The following is a 19,475-nucleotide window of genomic DNA, read 5'->3' as shown; positions in this document are numbered from 1 at the left end:
AAATCCAAGTTGGGTTATCTCTAGGGACCTGCATACCAAATAACAAAGCTATCTGACCAGTGGTTATGAAGATTTTTTACCAAAAACTCCTTTTTAGGTGCAAATTTGCATATTTTCAACAATATCAAAAAGTTAATAATAATAGTTTCTCAAAATCATATATTTTATCCACACAACAAATATCAAATCAGTAAGTACAGCAGTTCTCAAGATATTTGAGTGGATGGACGCCTCACAAACGGACATACATACATACATACATACATACATACATACATACATACAAACTGACGGTGCACGCCGGACGGATATCCATCCCAATAGCTTCTATAGACTATATTAGTCTATAGTAGCTAATAAACGAGAGTTAATTACATTCTAATTAAAGTAAACAAGACTTGCTTAAATCAAGATTTACGTCATAAAAAACAGCATATCTGTCAGGTTATAAAGAATCTTAAGCTGGTTATATGTATCAGTATTTTCATCCTATTAACCAAGCGCATTTTAACTTTCATATTAACATTGTAAGTAAGTTCTGTTGAATAAGTTGAGACTGTACGTACTCAGAGAAAGCACACTGAAGAGACAAATGTTTGAAACTTAAGAAGTTCAAGGTCATCAAAAGCATTATAAGGAATCATGTAACACTTTCATTGCACTGTTTACACAGATTGCATAATTGCTATAAGTAGCACATGAGGAATCTTACAGCCCAGCTTTACCATAAAAACCTAACACTTTGACCACTCTTTTAATAGACCACTCTATTTTTTTCGTCAAAAAGTAATTTTATTTTATCCTTACCAAGTCAACCATAAATGGAAATTAGAACTTTCTCTATCTCTATTTATTTGACCACCTTATCATGACAAACTATTAAGAGCAATTTTTTTTAGATAACATACAGGGCACAATAAATGACGGTTCAGAATATGTCAAAGTTGGGATTCAGGAATGTTGCCTTTTAAATACATGTTTTAATCCTCCAAGATGGTAAGCATTTCACTATGAACTGTCAAAAAAAAGTTGAACTTTCTGATAATTCTACACTAAAATTATTTTGGCTTTGATGATTTTCTAATTAATTCAATTATTTAAATCATATTAATTATTTTTTTTCTGGGTGAATTGATAGGGTTTGTACAGTACAAGAATTACATACAATGTAAGTCAAATTTTGACCAAAAATGGCAAAAAAATTCCTTAAAAATACACATTTGCATATTTCATCACAATTTGATCAAATCTAATTTGGGTTATCCCTAGGGACCTGTATACCAAATAACAAAGCTGTCTGACCAGCGGTTATGAAGGAGATGATTTTTTACCAAAAATGCCTTTTTTTTTTGGCATTAATTTGCCTATTTTCAACAATATCAAAAAATTAAAAAAAGAGTTTGTCAAAATCATATTTTTCATCTACATAACAAATATCAAATCAGTAAGTACTGCGGTTCTCAAGATATTTGAGTGGACGGACGCCTCACAAACGGACATACATACATACATACATACATACATACAGACTGACGACGGATGCCGGACGGATACCCATCCCAATAGCTTCTATAGACTATAGACTATAGTATCAACACATATATGTATGACATAAGTCAATGTCCATGTACCAACTTTGAATAAAATCAGTTGAGACTTGCCAGTGTTGTGGCTCTCGACATAAAAAAAACATAACAAAATTGCAACCATGTGGCCATATTGGACCATATCGTGAAACAAATCACCGTACATATGTATAACATAAGTCAATGTCCTACCAACTTTGAATAAATTCGCTTGATACATGTCTGAGTTATGGTTCTGGATATGAAAAAATTGTAAAAAATGGCCACACGGTGACCATATTGGATCGTATCACAAAACAAATCAATGTGCATATGTATGACATAGGTCAATGTCCTTGTACTAAATTTGAATAAAATTGGTGAATAAAATCAGTTGAGACGTGCCCGAGTTTTGGCCAAGGACATGAAAAAATACAACCAATGGCGCTTGGACATAATGACCGCCTAGTATTATTGGCATATATCAACAACCCCACTTTAATACTATGAATTAGACAGACCACGAAGTCAATGTGCAACATATAGCTGAAAGACTATTTTTCACATTAGAATTTTAAAGGCAGGGGGAGCCTATAAATACCACCTATCTCCCTGGGCATTCATAATCCAATATGAGTGGCGTATGGTAACAGCGTCAACGAATGCTCCCGAAAATCTAGAGCTTTCAACAACCATGGTGTAAATTAAAGCACTGTTTCAACATATTACGTTTTGTGAATACTTGTTGCATCACCTTGTTGGTGAAATTCTCTCATTTTTTCCATTTTAAGTTGATTTTTGATGCCAAAACTGCTTCGATGTTGTGTTCAAAGCGTCCACAGAACAATAGATGAAAGCATTGAAACAGCTGCCAATCACGAGGGGACGTGAAAAGGTGCAAACGATCAAACATTTGTTGTGTACATCGGATGGATTACGATGTCAACAATAAATAAACGATTCTTACCTCTGAGCAAAATACTTGACCAACGGTTACTGAACACGAGTCTCAGATGAGTTCAGACACAAACGGACTGCTTCATGGTTTCAAGCAGATTGCCTCTCCCTGTTTGTTTGTTGATCTGTGTACCTGTAGGCCTATGAATGGGTGATGTGTATGTTGACCTGCAGTACGATATTTTATGATAGATCTCTTTTGGAAGTATATAGTGGCCTAGCCCTGCGTACGATGTCGTGTGTTCCCGGCGTTATACGGCCTCCCACCACGGCTCTGCTGATTGTCATGGACAAAACCGGCAACATGCGGATCCAATTTGGACGGAGCACGAAAAACTACTTTTCTGACTGTTTTCGGCAGAAATCAACTTGAGTCAGACCAAAATCCAATCGCCTACCCAAATCACTCAACCGCTCACAGAGTACAAAAAGAATGCTCTCGTGACGTCCAAAACTGTTGTTGCTGGCGATGCACGGTCAATGGCCCATGCAGTGGACGGCCATTGGATACGTTCATGCCACGATTATGCAGGTGCCCATGAGCTGCATTATTTCCTGTCGGGTCGGGGTGATGAAACTAAATCGCGATTGACTCATCTCTGTCGGATTTGACCAAAAAGAGACTTTTGAAATAGATTATAGCATCAAATGTTGACATTCAGACTGAAACATGATGAAAGGTCTGAAGATCGCCATGATGTCATTCTTCCCTACACGTTTTTCTGAGCTTGTTTTTTACTAAATTGCTCTAATATTATCTGACGTTTTGTTGATCAATTTTTCTTTCCCAACCAGGGCACAACATTACCTTTTTTACTTTCAGAGTAACCTAGGATTCATTTAATTCGCAGATTACATGTAATAGACTCTTATGTTCTTCCTTGATTGTCTGTGACTGATTTTGCTTTCCCGATATCGATGTTGCATTCGCACTCACATGTCTTGAACCTTACGTCATTCACTGAAATAGTTTTCGGACAAACTCAAGAAATTCGACAACTACTAACGAATAGTCGGTAAAATTTACAGAGACTAGCAATAATAATTATGGTCATTTTACCATCTTTAGCTAGGCGGATTCGCTTGGCGGAAGCAGTATCTAACGATCTGAGTTCCCAGTTTTACCCTACCGTGTGAGTGTAGTATTCGAACGAGTGAGACCATAATCTTACGATGTTCCGAGTGGCCTGGAGATTTTTTATAATATACAATAAATTGACCCTATCAAAATTACTCTGTTTTACATAGCTTGGATATTATATTTTTTTCTATACTTTTTGACTTTTGATTTTTTGATTCTCCATTGGCGGCAGCACATGTATGGTTACAACCGTCATGTGATGACCGGAGTGCGATTGTAAAGTTGTTGGGAACAGGTGTTGTTCAGAAGAAAAATCATTTTGTATTTAGAGGCTGCAGTTCGGGATTGTTCATGATAAACAACCAATTATACATTTCCTACATCTTTGGAACGGGGATTACGGTAATCTTTCATGTGATGAAAATTTTTTGAACGTGTTTGCAATGTGTTCCCACGATAAGTGTGAACTGATTCTTTGTCGGTAAAAATCGTCAGAAATGGTCCAGTAACAATGGTAAAATAGACACAGATGAAAAAGTCATTGCGAGGAAGATAGTAAGAAATTCACATTGCAATATTTGCTGTCGTATTTCTCAGCAGGAGTAACCCATTTTTACATGTTGTGTATAAGAACAGCAAGAAGGTGTTTGGTGGTCAATTGCTTCTATCATAATAATCTTGATCGCAGTTATTTGGCGAGAAGACAGCGGGTACTTATAATCTCACAAAATTATTGACATCATGTCTTTGTATTGACAATTTTCAATCGGAGGCAGTTCAAATCAACAGCCGTGGTATATTAGGAATCGTGTTTATCACTGGACACCAAACTACCTGCTATCAACAGTACGTTATGTACCATCAGCGGTAACACATTGGTCGTAATCTTGTCTAATTCTGCCCCGCCTTTTGTACCGTCCTGAAATTTCAAAGCTAGAATTTTTTTACCCTGACATATAATACAGAGACCTTGCACACTAATGATGATTCCAATGTTTCTGTTAGGGTTTGTTGGCTTTTTAATTTGCTCCGTGGTCCCGGTAAGATTTTTTTCAATATGATACACAGTTTGAATTTTTTCAACGTAAATTTAGTATATTGCCAGTTTGTTGGGTAAAGTTGTCTGGAATGAAAGTTTGAGTTGACGCTGACAGAGTAGACGTCGAGCCCGGTACAGTTGACTGAGATCCAGTCGGTTTGGGGTCGTTTAGTCCGGAAACCTGCAGAGTTCTGTATGATCATCGTTTGGAATTTAGGTGAATTTTTTGGTCAAAGTAATTCAGTAACAATGTACGCCAGATTCCTTGTGTTGTTTTTGTCACCGTCATACGTGTATATGGACGGTCTTCGATTAAAAACGGTAAAAATATCCAGTGGTCGTAAATGCGTTCATAGTTTATTCAGTGACTGTTTACGCAGCAGTCGTCAATTCGACTAGGATTTGCCACCATGTAACAACTGTAAACATCGCGTCAACAGTCAATATGAAAATTTTGTGCTGAATCGAGTAAGATAATAATTGGCTTGCAGTGGGAAAGGTCAGTGCATCATCCGTCACAGTTGTTGATCCAAAAAATCTCCACTGTGCACCAACTACATGAGTGGCTGTTATAGTTGTACATGTAGTTCCATGGGCTTTCCTCTGTTCCTTGTTACGAGCTATGTTCAAAGTGCGTCAAGTTACAAATATCGGTGAAGTACCGGGTACATTGATTTTGTTCAAAGCCACTGCCTGTTTGTTCCCCGTGTTGTTTTTTGTGTCCCTAACGTTGGCTGGCTCTATATGTGTACAAACACAGCAGTCGGGATTAAGATTTCCTGGATAAATAGATACAATCAATAGTTTATTCCGCCTCTGACGCAAAGATACACACTGTTTTACATGTGCCACTCCTAGGCCCTGGGATCGATTTCCATACCTTTAAGCCCAGTATACTGGTCTCGCCATTATATATTCAGTTACGTAATAATATGTTGTTTGCATTGGCCTATTTACAACCTCCTGTGCACACTAATCGTGACCGTAATTTACACAGACAGAAACATGCGATCCCGCCTGTGAATGTCAAAGGTGAACGGAATTAACTTGGTTCCGGGTATCGAGTCCCTGGCCTTTAAAATAACATTACATCCTTGTTTTTGCTTGTTCATTGTTGATGTGAAAAGTGTGAATACTATACAAACAGTTACACAGACAATGAAATGGTTTCATTGTGGTAAGAATATACTTACTTCATTAAAGCTCAGTTGATTTTGTCCAGTAGATGTATGATTATATACTGCTTTTACACGTTTACCACTATCCAAAGCTGGCACACCACCATCTGACTTGTTCTGTATGTGTGTACCTTTTCCTTGTGAGGAATTCATTGTGCCACCTAAATGTTATTGAAAAGTATCAATAAGCAATACATCTTAACAAGGAACAAAATCTTGACAAGATGGTTATAAACAATGATATTGACAAAGATATCTGAACTTGGCTAGACTTCTGTAAAGATTTGGTAACATGTTGAGGGTGGCTTTGGTAAAAAGTCTGCAGTCATTTACAATGCTTGAAAAAAATTGATGGATGGGCCGCTCTGGTACACAAAGTGAAAAGTATACGCAAATCAACAAAACTATCTTGATGATTTGCATCAAATCCTGGGAGACAGGTAACCAGATGATCTGGGCTGCTGTATCTAGACTAATCCAACAATAATGTTATAGCCCCCTGAAACGCCAAAGTCCCCTACAAAAGGAGGATTATGGTAAGACTATGCATATGTGAAAAAGCCACGCTATGGGTAAGACGCACTTAATTTGCTCCGAGATTTCCAGAAATTCGATGTGTGAACGGCGTTAATTTCCATCCAATCTCATAAATGCCACCTGTGAATGTATATGCAACTGCCTTTATGTCTAAAAAACGTTGAAAAACACTGTTATTTAATACAGAGAAGGCATATTTTCACAAACGTGGCTCCAGAATGTCTATTTGACCTCTGTTCTAAATGTTAATGTATGCTGCAAATCATGATTACTAAAATTCAAACTGCGGCCTGGGTGATCTTGATCCCTGGGGAGCACAACTAACAAAGTAACTGACTTCTCACTAAAATCAGCGTTATGTACCTAAACATACACATACACACAGCCACATACAACATACACGATAAGACACATGTCTGAACACGCAAAAAATGGCATTTTGTTTTTGGAGTGATTGGTGGTCCTGCAACAGTGAAAAGAACTGTTTGTATGTGGTCTGGTAAAAGTTACGAAAATTGGGAGTCACATTGTTGGAAGGCAATCAAAATTTCATTTCTTCCTTCAGACATCGAAACTGAATCTTTTCTCTCACATTTTGAGGAAATACCTTTTGCATTGTGACAAGTTTGGTCATTGTTTATATCAGTTGATTCAATTCAGTTGAACTGCTGAGTGGACTTAACCATTTACTACAGATTACTAGTAGTTTCCTTTTGTTGAAGTTTTCTGGCTTACATATTGTGAAAAGCAGCGTATATGGTATTCAAATATGCATGCTCATCTATGGAACTACGGATAACATTTCCACTGCGTCTCAGTCACATGCAATTTGCATTTTACGAACAGTTGTCGATGTTTTCCAAGGTTACCAATCCGAGGTAACCGGATATGCAGCCTGTGCTTACTATCCTTCGGGTCATGCCGTTGCATAATAAGCTCTAACTGGGGATCGTAACATTTTAGATCAGTTTTACTCAAAATTTCTTCACCCTTTTCTGTGATTTGGTTAAAAATACCTAAACTTACACTGAAAATACGAATGGGTGAAGTTTTTTTTTTCAAATTCACAAGGTTTTTTGCATGCCTTCTTGTTCTTTTTTTCTCATGCGTCTTTTAGCTCGTTGCAAGCTGCGTGTAACCCTGCGTTTTTTCACCGGTAACCGGATATTATGTACATCACTGACTGCCTACAAAAAAGCCATGAAGCTACTAACAAACGGTAGAAGGTTCTAACTTACGATTTCTTACGATCACAATCTGCTGCCGTCCTTAGAGCCTATAATTTATTTGCTAGACTTCCCCCTTATTGTTTTTGTCCAGTGTGCGCACTTGTACTGAGAATGAGACGCTCAGGGCTAGATTTGAACTCAACACAGTGCCCGAGGAAATTCTCTCCTGAACTAAGTCAAGACTTTAATTTTGTATCTTCCTTCCGAAGCTCGTAATATGTCCATTTCGATGACTGGCTTCCATCACAGCGCCTTCATATTCAACTCAAGCCCTGCTGTTGTGAGAGAGTAGCCATTCATTGTTCGAAAGCCAGGGTTGAAAACCGGGTCCCTATGGAAATACAACAGACTGATGCACACATCTACTCAAATGCAATAGTGTTAGCAAAAATTCAGAGATGTATTGAAAGCCATGCATCATTGCTGTTTTATTGAGTAAATTGTATGAGGGAAATTTGTCTCCAACTTGGCGATACTTGCGCGGTCATTCTGTTTCATAACTACCTACATTTCTATTGCATACCACAGTGGCCATTGCTGTCTATCGAACCACAAACGACTGATTTTAATTTAGTAAATTTTTGATGGGATTCAAACTCACAACGTACGGCATCCAGTCATCTAGCAAAGACATCACAGTCGAGGAAGGTCTTCGACCAGACCACAGCCCCTTCGCCACTCCACAAACCCTAGTTAAAAGCTAGGCTCGAATTGTGTGAACCCTGCACACTTCCGTAATATTCAGGCAAAGGTGATAATTGGTAGGCTCTGGTGTAACAGATAGTTTATGTTTCTCTGATAAGCCAACGACTAAGCAAGTGTTTAACCATCCCGCCCAGTGTTTACCAACAACCAACGTCACTACAACGTTGCCTATTGTGCACCCAAGGCGCTGAACTTTGCCCTTTTAGTAGATTTCTAGTGATGCTAAGACTGATTTAGCTCTCTTGCACAGAGGTATGAAAAATGGCTGTTGTTCTTCACAAAGGTTGGCAAGAGGCATATTTCACTGTAATGCATAGTCGAGGTGCGTACAACACAAATGCAGGAACAACCATTATAATACAGGGGAGTTCTACAACAATATGGTAGAAACAAAGAGAGTTCAGACCGACGTATTGTCATAAGTTGTGATTATGTTGAAGATTGACCACAAATGATTACAGAGACTTGGCTAATTAGAATTGACAAAATTTCAAAACGATGACATGGCAAAATAAGGGAAATAAAGAAACTAAAAATAGAAAAATTCATACATTAATAATTTAAGAAATAAAGAAACTAAAATGTATAGAGAGTAATACCGGTACATCTGACAAACAGCAAAACAAGACTAGTTGGTTGATTCAATATATAACTCTGACCACTGGCTCCCCTTGTCCACCTATTACAGTGCCCCCATGTTGCTTAGGGACTGGCGATAAAAAAGGAAAGGTGCCAAGGAGGGTTTGTGTTCTTCAAAATGACACTGTGCATCAGTAATGACCCTTAAAAAGTTTTGGCAAAAAAAGTGACCCACCCCATATTTTCATGTACATCAAATAGTGACCCTCTCCTGCATGTCAAAGTCCTCATCAATAATATTTAGATCCTTTCTCTTGCAGTCATCTCAGATTTTAACTTTTAAATTGACCTCACTTGCATACAAATTAATCATACAATCAAAATTCTGTACACTTAATTTGTACACCATATAGCCAGGTTGCTACATTGCAAATATCAAGGTCTTAAGCCATGTCAATTTTGGTCCTCCCTGTAGTTTCTATCCGGTCCCTTACTGTAATAACCTAGCCCCTACCGGTATATGTACCGGTATCCTCTCCAAAGACTTGTTATTAACACTTTCAATGCGGGATGGCGCATTCTGTGCCAATGTGCAGACTGCGGGAGGTGTATAAATGCGCCAAGAACATACACGTTTATATGCATTCGATTGTGTTCGATAGACGTTGGCTTTGTCTGATCTATGTCATGTTTATTGTGTATTTCTTCAAGCCTAGCATAGCATATGAGGTAGAGGTCAAACCTAAATAAGCATGCACGCCAAATTTGTTAACAAATTCCGCCGTACTCAATCTTTTCTCCACCGTAATTTGTAAGGATTGTTGATCGGTTGTTGTTTTCTGTCGAGTATTTAAAAATTGCGAAGCGGGCTCAGTTTAACACCGCCCTTTGGCATGTTTTTTCTGGAAGTCACAGTGAAATTGACAATGATCGCAAGACTGAACTTGACAGAGATAGCAGAAGTCAAATTTCACCTGGCAACAACTCTAATACTGAACTTGAATATGTTTCCGAACCGGTCGAGCAAAGCCAGAGATTGCAAGGAAGACAGGAAGGTAGGCCAGCTGATCATGCTGTGAGAAGAGTGTGACAAAGGGCCGGCGACAGGCGTTGCATTGATGATCGGGTATCCTGTGGATGTTTTACGACATCAAGCTATCAATGGCAATTAGACATCGGAGTTGCTACCAGTATATAAGCTTTATATATAATATATATATATAATATGAAACTGTCACTGTTATCAGTGAAGTGAATTATCTTCACAAAAAATTTCTGTTCCAAACTCATAAAACAGTCTAAAATGCAGGATTGGTGTACCTTCCAAAAATACATATATTGAAGGCCACTACAAGCCAATTAGTTAAAAATACCGCCAATGGCAATTGGACATAATGACCGCCTAGTATTATCGGCATTTATCAACAACCCCCACTCACTGTGAATTAGACAGACCACGAAGTCAATGTGCAACATATAGCTGAAAGACTATTTTTCACATTACAATTTTAAGCTCATTTTTGTGAGAAAAGGGACATGTATATGTATATGAAGAAAAAAGCAGAAGACATATTCATAAATTTTTTTGTTGAGTGAAAATCATGTATGTATCTCTTGAAAAATTTGGGGTTTAAGGTATAACAGTAGTGTAAGAATTATGAGGTTAAAATAAGTTAGTAAAGCTAAGTTGACAGTAATTACGATTACAAAATTATACACTAAGCAAAGGAAATCTCAATGAAATAAATGTTGAAAGAAGTAATTGAAGCTAAGATAGGAATAAACTGAATTACTGCTAAAAGGTTGGTAAAAGGCCATCACAGGAATTGGTCCATACTATGGTGTTGGAAACGTAAAGCCAATCTTACCTGCCACCCTTATTACAAAAAACGTCTATAAATATTAGTAAATGTAAGGGGGCAAGATGATTAAGTAGGGCAGCAAGGTTATGGTCATCTTTTAGTCTAATACCTTGTGTAAGTTCATGAACATAAATCTTGCTACAGATTTGTTGCTAATGGGCAATAACTGTGTTTCAGATCATTTGAGAGCAATCCATCCATGACAGGTTTTAACTGTAATATAGAGAAACTTCTCAAATAATTTTTTGTTCCCCGTAATTTCCTGTGAGAACACACGGACAGATGCTCAGGACAGATGCTGGTGCTAGCTAGATAACTAACCTACAAACTTGGAACTTCATTGTCTAGAAGTAAAGACTGTAACATGTGATGTCCTTGATACTTAACCCATTCACCATCATGGTTTTACCCAAACCCATTGTTATCAATAGTGATCTGGACCTGTTTACAGGAAACTGGGGGTACTCTGGAATGTGAATATCAAAGGATGTTTACTCAAGATTGAAGTGAGCAGATATGAGATAATATGAGAAATGCCTAGGGTCGTCCAAAATGTGAACATCTAAATATGAAATATGTTTTTTTATCGCTTTTGATGCCCAAAAGAGCATGGAAATCTCTGATACTCCCATTCAGTGCGTCCTCCATGTTTCTAGCATTCATCTAACACACATTTCTGTTCCATAACTCAGAGAACAGTCCAAAATGCAGGATTGGTGTACCTTCCAAAATACACATATGGTGTTCCCTAAAACCAATTAGTTGACAAGCGACCTAATGGCCGATATAGCTCCGCTGTGTATATGTAGAGAATAACTATTTTTGACACATGTTGATAAAGAAGGTGGAAATCTTTGATAGCTCGTTTCAATTGCCAGAAAAAAGTGGCTAAAATAGCTGCAAAAATACACAATTGAAGATTCCATCATAATTTGAATATATCACATTGGATCATCCCTGAGAACATGTCAACCAAAGCTATCTGAAGAGTAGTTTTTTGAGAATGAAATTTTCTGACCAAAAATGGCAAAAATTGCCCCCAAAAATAAAAAATGCAGATTTCACCATAATTTCAAGATATCACATTTAGTTCATCTTCATATCAAATTTCAAAGCTATCAGACCAGTAATTTATGAGAGAGAGAGTTTTTGACCAAAAATGGAAAAAATTGCCCCCAAAATACAAAATTGCAGATTTCATCATAATTTTAATAAATATCATTCAGATCATCTGTAGGAACCTGTGTACCAAATTTCAAAGCTGTCAGATGAGTAGTTTTGAAAATACACATTTTTTGACCAAAAATGGCAAAAATTGCCCCAAAAATACAAAATTACAGATTTCATCAAAAATTCAATATATTTTACTTAGTTCATCTGTAGAAACCTGTATATCAAATCTCAAAGCTATCAGACCAGTACTTTTTGAGAAATACATTTTTTGACCAAAAATGGGAAAAATTGCCCCAAAAATACAAAATTGCAGATTTCATCACAATTTCAATAAATATCATTTATTTAATATGTAGGAACCTGTATACCAAATTTCAAAGCTATCAGATGAGTAGTTTTGGAAATACACATTTATTGACCAAAAATGGCAAAAATTGCCCCAAAAATACAAATTTACAGATTTCATCAGAAATTCAATATATATTACTTAGTTCATCTATAGAAACCTTTATACTAAATTTCAAAGCTATCAGACTAGCACTTTTTGAGAAACTCATTTTTGACCAAAAATGTCTAAAATTGCCTTAAAAATGCAAATTTGCATATTTCTGCACAATTTGCACAAATCTGAAATAGATCATCCCTAGGGACCTATGTACCAAATATCAAAGCTATCTGACTGGTAGTTTTGAAGAAGAAGATTTTTAAAGTTTTTTTTACCAAACATGACAAAAATTGCCTTAAAAATACAAATATGCAAATTTTACCACAATTTGGACAAATCTAACTGACGTCACCCTAAGTAAACTGCATATCAAATATCAAAGCAATCGGACAAGCAGTTTCAGAGGAGAAGATTTTTAACCAAAAACAGTATAAAATGCCCCAAAAATACAAATAAGCAAATTTTGAAGAAACTTAAGTATGGTTACCCCAAGTGAACTGCATATAAAATTTCAAAGCAATCGGACTTGAGGTTTCAGAGAAGAAGGCAATTGTTGACGGATGCCGGACGCCGGAAGACAACGGAAAATCAACTGACAGCGGAGCTAAAAGAGGGGTCAAGAATTTCCCATATCTATCTAACTGCTGATCCGTTTGGCACAATTTTGAGGAATCGGGACCTTGAACATGGTCTAAACATCTGTACCAAATATCAACACAGTCTGTTCAGCAGTTTTGGACTTTTTGTCGTTTACGGAAAATTTTCATTGTCCGACATCCACTCAAGCCCATCACAATAACATGATGACCTACGGTCATTACAATTTCCCATATCTATCTAACTGCTGAACATTTGTGCACCATTTTAACAAAAATTTTAAACTCAACATGGTCTAAACATCTGTACCAAATATCAACGCAGTCTGTTCTGCAGTTTTTGACTTTTTGTGTTCACAGAAAATTTTCACTGTCCGATGTCAACTCAACCCAACCACAATAACAGAATGACCTACAGCCATTATGTTAAGAATAAAAATTGCTTACTCTTTGCAAATTGCTGTTGTGAAAATGATCTTACAGGCTCCATTGCAGATTGTGTCTTTGGAATCGGTAAGGTAGCACTTGGGTACATCACTTGATGACGATTAATATCAACGATAAGAGGTTCCGGTGTGTTCTTGGAAGAAAATATAAACACAAATCATGTTAATGATCCATACACATGCCCATTGCTTCTACAAATGTGAAGGTGAAGCTCAATAGGAGTCTGAAAACTATATGTTACTGGATTTGGACAGGTATACTATACAGTAAGTTATCATTCATTCTTTTACATGGTATGTATGTATGAGTAAATTTTCCATTGGTAAATTTAGAGATGGTACCCACTTCATGCATAACTGCCTTTCAAAGGGACAAAGTCGCCCATTTTTCATGAATTTTGTTTGATACAAGATACAACTTATATTGTTTGACATATTGAAAGATACTGAATGAATGGGTGACCATGCATATATTCGACCCTAGTTTTAGACAAATTAAATGAAACCTGCGCAAAAATGAATTAATGGTCATGACCATCATTTTTGCGATAGTTTCATGTATCGTGTCTAAAACTGGGATCAAATATATGCATGGTCACCCATTCATTCAGTATCTTTCAACATGTCAAACAATATAAGTAGTATCTCATAATAAACAAAATTCATGAAAAATGGGCGACTTTGTCCCTTCAACAAAAAGCTATATCTTTAAGCTACTGTCAATCATGATATAGATGCTCCAATTTTGAGTACAGTAAACTGTAGTAGGCATCACCTTCAAAGCAAATTCAGTCTAATGATGAGAGATAACAGTTCAACATTACTGTTCAAGGCATATAGTTGAGTCAAACTACTCATATAAGTTTTGCCACATGAAAATACCCTAAAAACCCTGCAAAATAAATGACTTCACAGGAACATTACATTTAACCAATTTCAAAATTTCCTTGAAGTAAATAAATATGCATCAACTTGAATAGTCTATGAAAATACCACAAAATTAGGGAGAATTTCCATAAATAATCACTTGTTTCTACACTTAACAACTTATTGACAATGACACAGTCCCCACATGTTAGTGGGTACTTTAATTACAAGTCTTCAGAGAGAAAAGAGTCCTCTTCATTAATTAGGTCTGTCATTAAAAATACTGCGATAGAGATGGGGCTCAATGGCCAAAAATTAGTTCCATGGTGGTGAAAACATAAAACCAATGTAAGCCGTCATATTAATTACAAAAGGTCATTACCAGACATGAACTGAAAATGCTCACGTGTTTCATTATATATTGCAGTTCTGTTTGAATGCCACATGTTTGCAACTTCATTGAAAGTGTTATGATCAACATAATGAACAATATTCACCACATTAATTCTAAAAGCCATGAATTATACAAATATGTAATTAGCTGAAATAAAAATATTAACTTTCTTTGACTGCTGTAATTGTATCACCAGTTTATATAGCAAGTGTAATTACCTTTGGCCAAGTCCTTAAAGCCATACATACCAAACTTTGAAAGCTCATTAGATATGCAAATTATAAACAAGCGACCTAGCGGCCGATATAGCTCCGCTGTGTTTATGTACAGAATAACTATTTTTGACACATGTTGATGAAGAAGGTGGAAATCTTTGATAACTCAATGCAGTCGCCAGAAAAATGTGGCTAAAATAAGCTGCAATAATACAAAATTGAAGATTTCATCATACTTTGAATATATCACATCCGATCATCCCTAAGAACATGTCAACCAAAGCTATCTGATGAGTAGTTTTTTGAGAATAAAATATTCTGACCAAAAATGGCAACAATTGCCCCCCAAAAATAAAAATTGCAGATTTCATCATAATTTCAAAGTATCACACTTAGTTATACCAAATTTCAAAGCTGTTAGACCAGTACTTTTTGAGAAACGCATTTTTTAACCAAAAATGGGAAAAATTGCCCCAAAAATTCAAGATTGCAGATGTCATCATTATTTCAAAAATAGTGACAACATCACTGTTCGCTCCCATATAGTTATCAAAACAAGTTAACAATTGTATGAAAGATGGACATACATGTACAGACAGACTGACATACACAGACTGGCACAGAGTGATGACATTGACCCCAAGTGTGCCTTGGCCCATGGAGAGTGATAAAGATATAACAAACAGCTGAATGTAATGATAAAATAGTTAAGTATAGGCCTATACAGGCACTGAGAGTGAATATGTTACAGCAATTTGATTAGTTTCTTTTCCTTTTCTACCTCTGTGATAATATTTAAGACAATCAATTTGCAAGGCAGTTTATGTATTGACAAATATGTTATCTTTTACAAGCACACAGTAAACTGTTCTTGATTTTTCATTCACAATATTTGACATGGACTGAAATACATTAAACATGCAACCAATTTTTACACTTTGGCCATACACCAAATACATGGAGAAATTTCAACATAAAATCATTACTCAGAAAACCCTATACAGGGAAAAGTAAACATTGTTTCCTTCCATAACGTCTGGTGCATCCACATCTGGAACAACTTACAAACTTAACCAAGTACACAAGGATGATGACACAAGAGATAAAGTTAAACTGTGGTGAACTTGACTATTCCTTTCAAATCCTTACCTAACTTGACATCTTAAACTAAAATACACTGCATGGTTAATTACGCACAAAAATACATCGGGGTGGACCATTTGATAAGGGATGGTGTCTGAAAGATGGATGAGGTACATTATCTTTTTTATCCGATCCATTGTACATTCTTTTTTCCCCACTCTCCCACCGTTTCTTTTGTCAAACCTTCTCTGGCTGAATTTTTTATTGGCATTTGTTTGGAATTGTGTCAAAATCTGCCAGGATTTTTTTACTGCATTTCAACACCAAATAAAGTTAACCATATCAAATGCTTACTAAATCACCACATTATATACTCTTAATTCCAGTAGGTATAAAATTACCAAAAAAAATCTTAAAAATACAAAATGAAAGATATCCCAGTAAAACTGACAGTTTCGCAAAGTTGCCCCAAAAATTCGAAATTCCGGATTTCAACTTAATTTCAATATATCTTATTAACAAAAACCCTAACAACCTTCAAACGATCAACTGGTAAATTTGAGAAACAATATTGACCAAAAATGAGAAAAATTGCCCCCCAAAATACAAAATTGCAGATTTCATCCTATTTTAGATATATCTCATTAACATAAACCCTAGGAACCTGTACACAAGATATCAAAGCTACCAGATCACAAGTTTTAGGAGAAAAATTTTTTGACCAAAAAAAGCAAAATTGCCCCAAAAATAAAAAAATATTGCCAGTTTCAACATACCTTCAATACATTATATTGGGATTAATCTTAGATGCCTGTATACCAAATATCAAAGCTATCAAATGAGTAGTTTTTGGATAAAAATTTTTTTTATCAAAATTGGGAAAATTGCCCCAAATATGACAATATCAATACAATTTGCACAAGCATGACTGAGGTCATTCTGAGGAACATGAATATGAAGTTTCATAGCAATCAGACGAGCGATTTCAGAGAACAAGATTTTTTGACTAAAAACTGAAAAAATATGCTAGAAATACAAACATGCAAATTCATCCCAATTTTTGCACACATACTTTAAAATACCTAAAGAAATCTGCATACCAAGTTCAACCAAATTTGACACCTGCTTACTGAGTTTTAGCCATTGCAGGATTTTTCCTTTTCCCCCCTCATTTGCATATTTTTGGCACTGACATGTTCATTTGAACAAATTCTAGGTGCACCTGTACACCAAATACTAAGACAGTAGGTGCTACGGTTTAGGAGTTTTTGATGTGGACGGACATACATACATACATACATACATACATACATACAGACGACATTTTTCCACCTTATATGAATACCTCCCATTTGCATATATACATATGCATATTATATGGGAGCTAATAAATATCATTTAGTTCATCTATGGAAACCTGTATACATAATTTCAAAGCTATCAGATAAGTAGTTTTGGAAATACACATTGTTTGACCAAAAATGGCAAAAATTGCCCCAAAAATACAAAATTACAGATTTCATCAGAAATTAAATATATATTACTAAGCTTATCTGTAGAAACCTTTATACCAAATTTCAAAGCTATCAGACCAGTACTTTTTGAGAAACACATTTTTTGACCAAAAATGGCAAAAATTGCCCCAAAATTACAAAATTGCAGATTTCATCATTATTTCCATAAATATCATTTAGTTCATCTGTAGAAACCTCTATACCAAATTTCAAAGCTATCAGATAAGTAGTTTTGGAAATACACATTTTTTGACCAAAAATGGCAAAAATTGCCCAAAAATACTAATTTACAGATTTCATCAGAAATTCAATATATATTACTTAGTTCATCTATAGAAACCTGTATACCAAATTTCAAAACTATCAGACCAGTACTTTTTGAGAAATACATTTTTTGACCAAAAATGGCAAAAAGTGCCTTAAAAATGCAAATTTGCATATTTCTGCCCAATTTGAACAAATCTAAAATAGATCATCCCTAGGGACTTATGTACCAAATATAAAAGCTATCTGACTGGTAGTTTTGAAGGAGAAGATTTTTAAAGATTTTTTTACCAAAAATGACAAAAATTGCCTTAAAAATACAAATATGCAAATTTCACCATCATTTGAACAAATCTGATTTAAGTCACCCTAAGCAAACTGCATATCAAATTTCAAAGCAATCGAACGAGCGGTTTCAGAGAAGAAGATTTTTTTACCAAAAACACCAAAAAATGCCCCAAAAATACAAATATGCAAATTTCACCATGATTTGTACAAACTGAAGTAAGGTCACCCCAAGTGAACTGCATATAAAATTTCAAAGCAATTGGACTTGTGGTTTCAGAGGAGAAGGCAATTGTTGACGGACGACGACGGACGACGGACGCCGGACGACGACGGATAATCAACCTATTTGATAAGCTCCGCGTCGCTGACAGCGGAGCTAATAAGCTGACATGAAAATGTGATATGACTTGCAATATTGGTATAACCTGGTATAATCATCAATGTACATAGCATTATTTGTCAACATTGATCAAGTAAATCCAAGTATATATCCGTAATTAGAAAAGATCATTGAAAACGCAAATTAAGAATTGGCTGAAGAAAAAATACTTAATGACTTTCAATAATGATGTATGATAGTATCGTCAATGTATATGTAGCAAGTTGCATCAACTTTCGTCTCGTCAATTCAAATATATATCCCTAATTAAGAAAGTTCATTAAATATGCTACTTAAGAATTGGCTGAAGTAAAAACGCTTAATGATTTTCAATAATGTTGTATCATAGTATCTTCAATATATGTAGCAACTTTTTGTCAACTTTGGTCAAGTCAATTCAGATATATATCCCTTATTAGCAAAGTTTATTAAATATGCAGATTAGGAAATGGCTGAAGTTAAAATTTTTTAACGCTAAATTCGATGAAATGTCTACCAGACTCGATGTCATGTCTCGAGTCAACGTGCAAATTCGACAAGACAACGCGGACCTGGGACAGCGAGTGTATACTCTTGAGAAAGAGCTAGCCAATTTAAACCAATATCACCCCCGAGTAAATCTTGAAGTCAGCTGTGTACCGGAGCAGGATGGTATGGATGTCATCGCCGCGGTGCTGCCAATACTAAAGAAAATAAATCCTGCAATCAAAGATAGTGATATAGACATCGCGCACCGCACAAAATCAACTGGAAAAAGTGGTGCTAATGATAGTTCAACACGGATTCGACCAAGGCCTATTATTGTACGCTTCACGACCAGAAAAGCAAGAAACTCTATAAATGACAACAGAAAGAAACTAAAGAACACTACTGCGAGAGACTTTGGATTTGACAGTTCATCCAAAGTCTTCATCAACGAAAATCTACTTCCTGCTACACGTCAACTTTTATATAAGGTAAATATAACAAGAAAGGAAGCTAGATATCAGTTTATGTGGACAAATAACGGGAAAATCTTTGTAAAGAAAGACATTCACTCAAGACCACTTGTTATTTCAAGGGAGGCCGATCTTGTCCGC

At 35.9% G+C, this 19,475-nt stretch overlaps 2 protein-coding genes across 7 annotated transcripts in view; both read right to left on the bottom strand.

Moving 5' to 3' along the window:
* LOC139152194 (uncharacterized) overlaps window positions 1–19,475 on the bottom strand; it is a 460,524-nt gene that overhangs the window by 99,478 nt on the left and 341,571 nt on the right. The window lies entirely within an intron of this gene.
* LOC139152196 (BAR/IMD domain-containing adapter protein 2-like) overlaps window positions 1–19,475 on the bottom strand; it is a 296,941-nt gene that overhangs the window by 17,497 nt on the left and 259,969 nt on the right. For all 6 annotated transcript variants that reach the window (XM_070725337.1, XM_070725334.1, XM_070725332.1 and 3 more), the window contains 2 exons: window positions 13,394–13,526; window positions 5,836–5,981 (listed from right to left, as the gene is read on the bottom strand). In XM_070725337.1, coding sequence (XP_070581438.1) covers window positions 5,836–5,981; window positions 13,394–13,526 — 279 coding nt within the window. The remainder of the gene's footprint in view (window positions 1–5,835; window positions 5,982–13,393; window positions 13,527–19,475) is intronic.

This window comes from Ptychodera flava, chromosome 15, assembly GCF_041260155.1.
Source record: "Ptychodera flava strain L36383 chromosome 15, AS_Pfla_20210202, whole genome shotgun sequence".
NCBI classification, from domain to species: domain Eukaryota; kingdom Metazoa; phylum Hemichordata; class Enteropneusta; family Ptychoderidae; genus Ptychodera; species Ptychodera flava.
The sequence above is the reverse complement of the archived record's forward strand: the minus strand, read 5'-3'. Positions and strand labels throughout refer to the sequence as shown.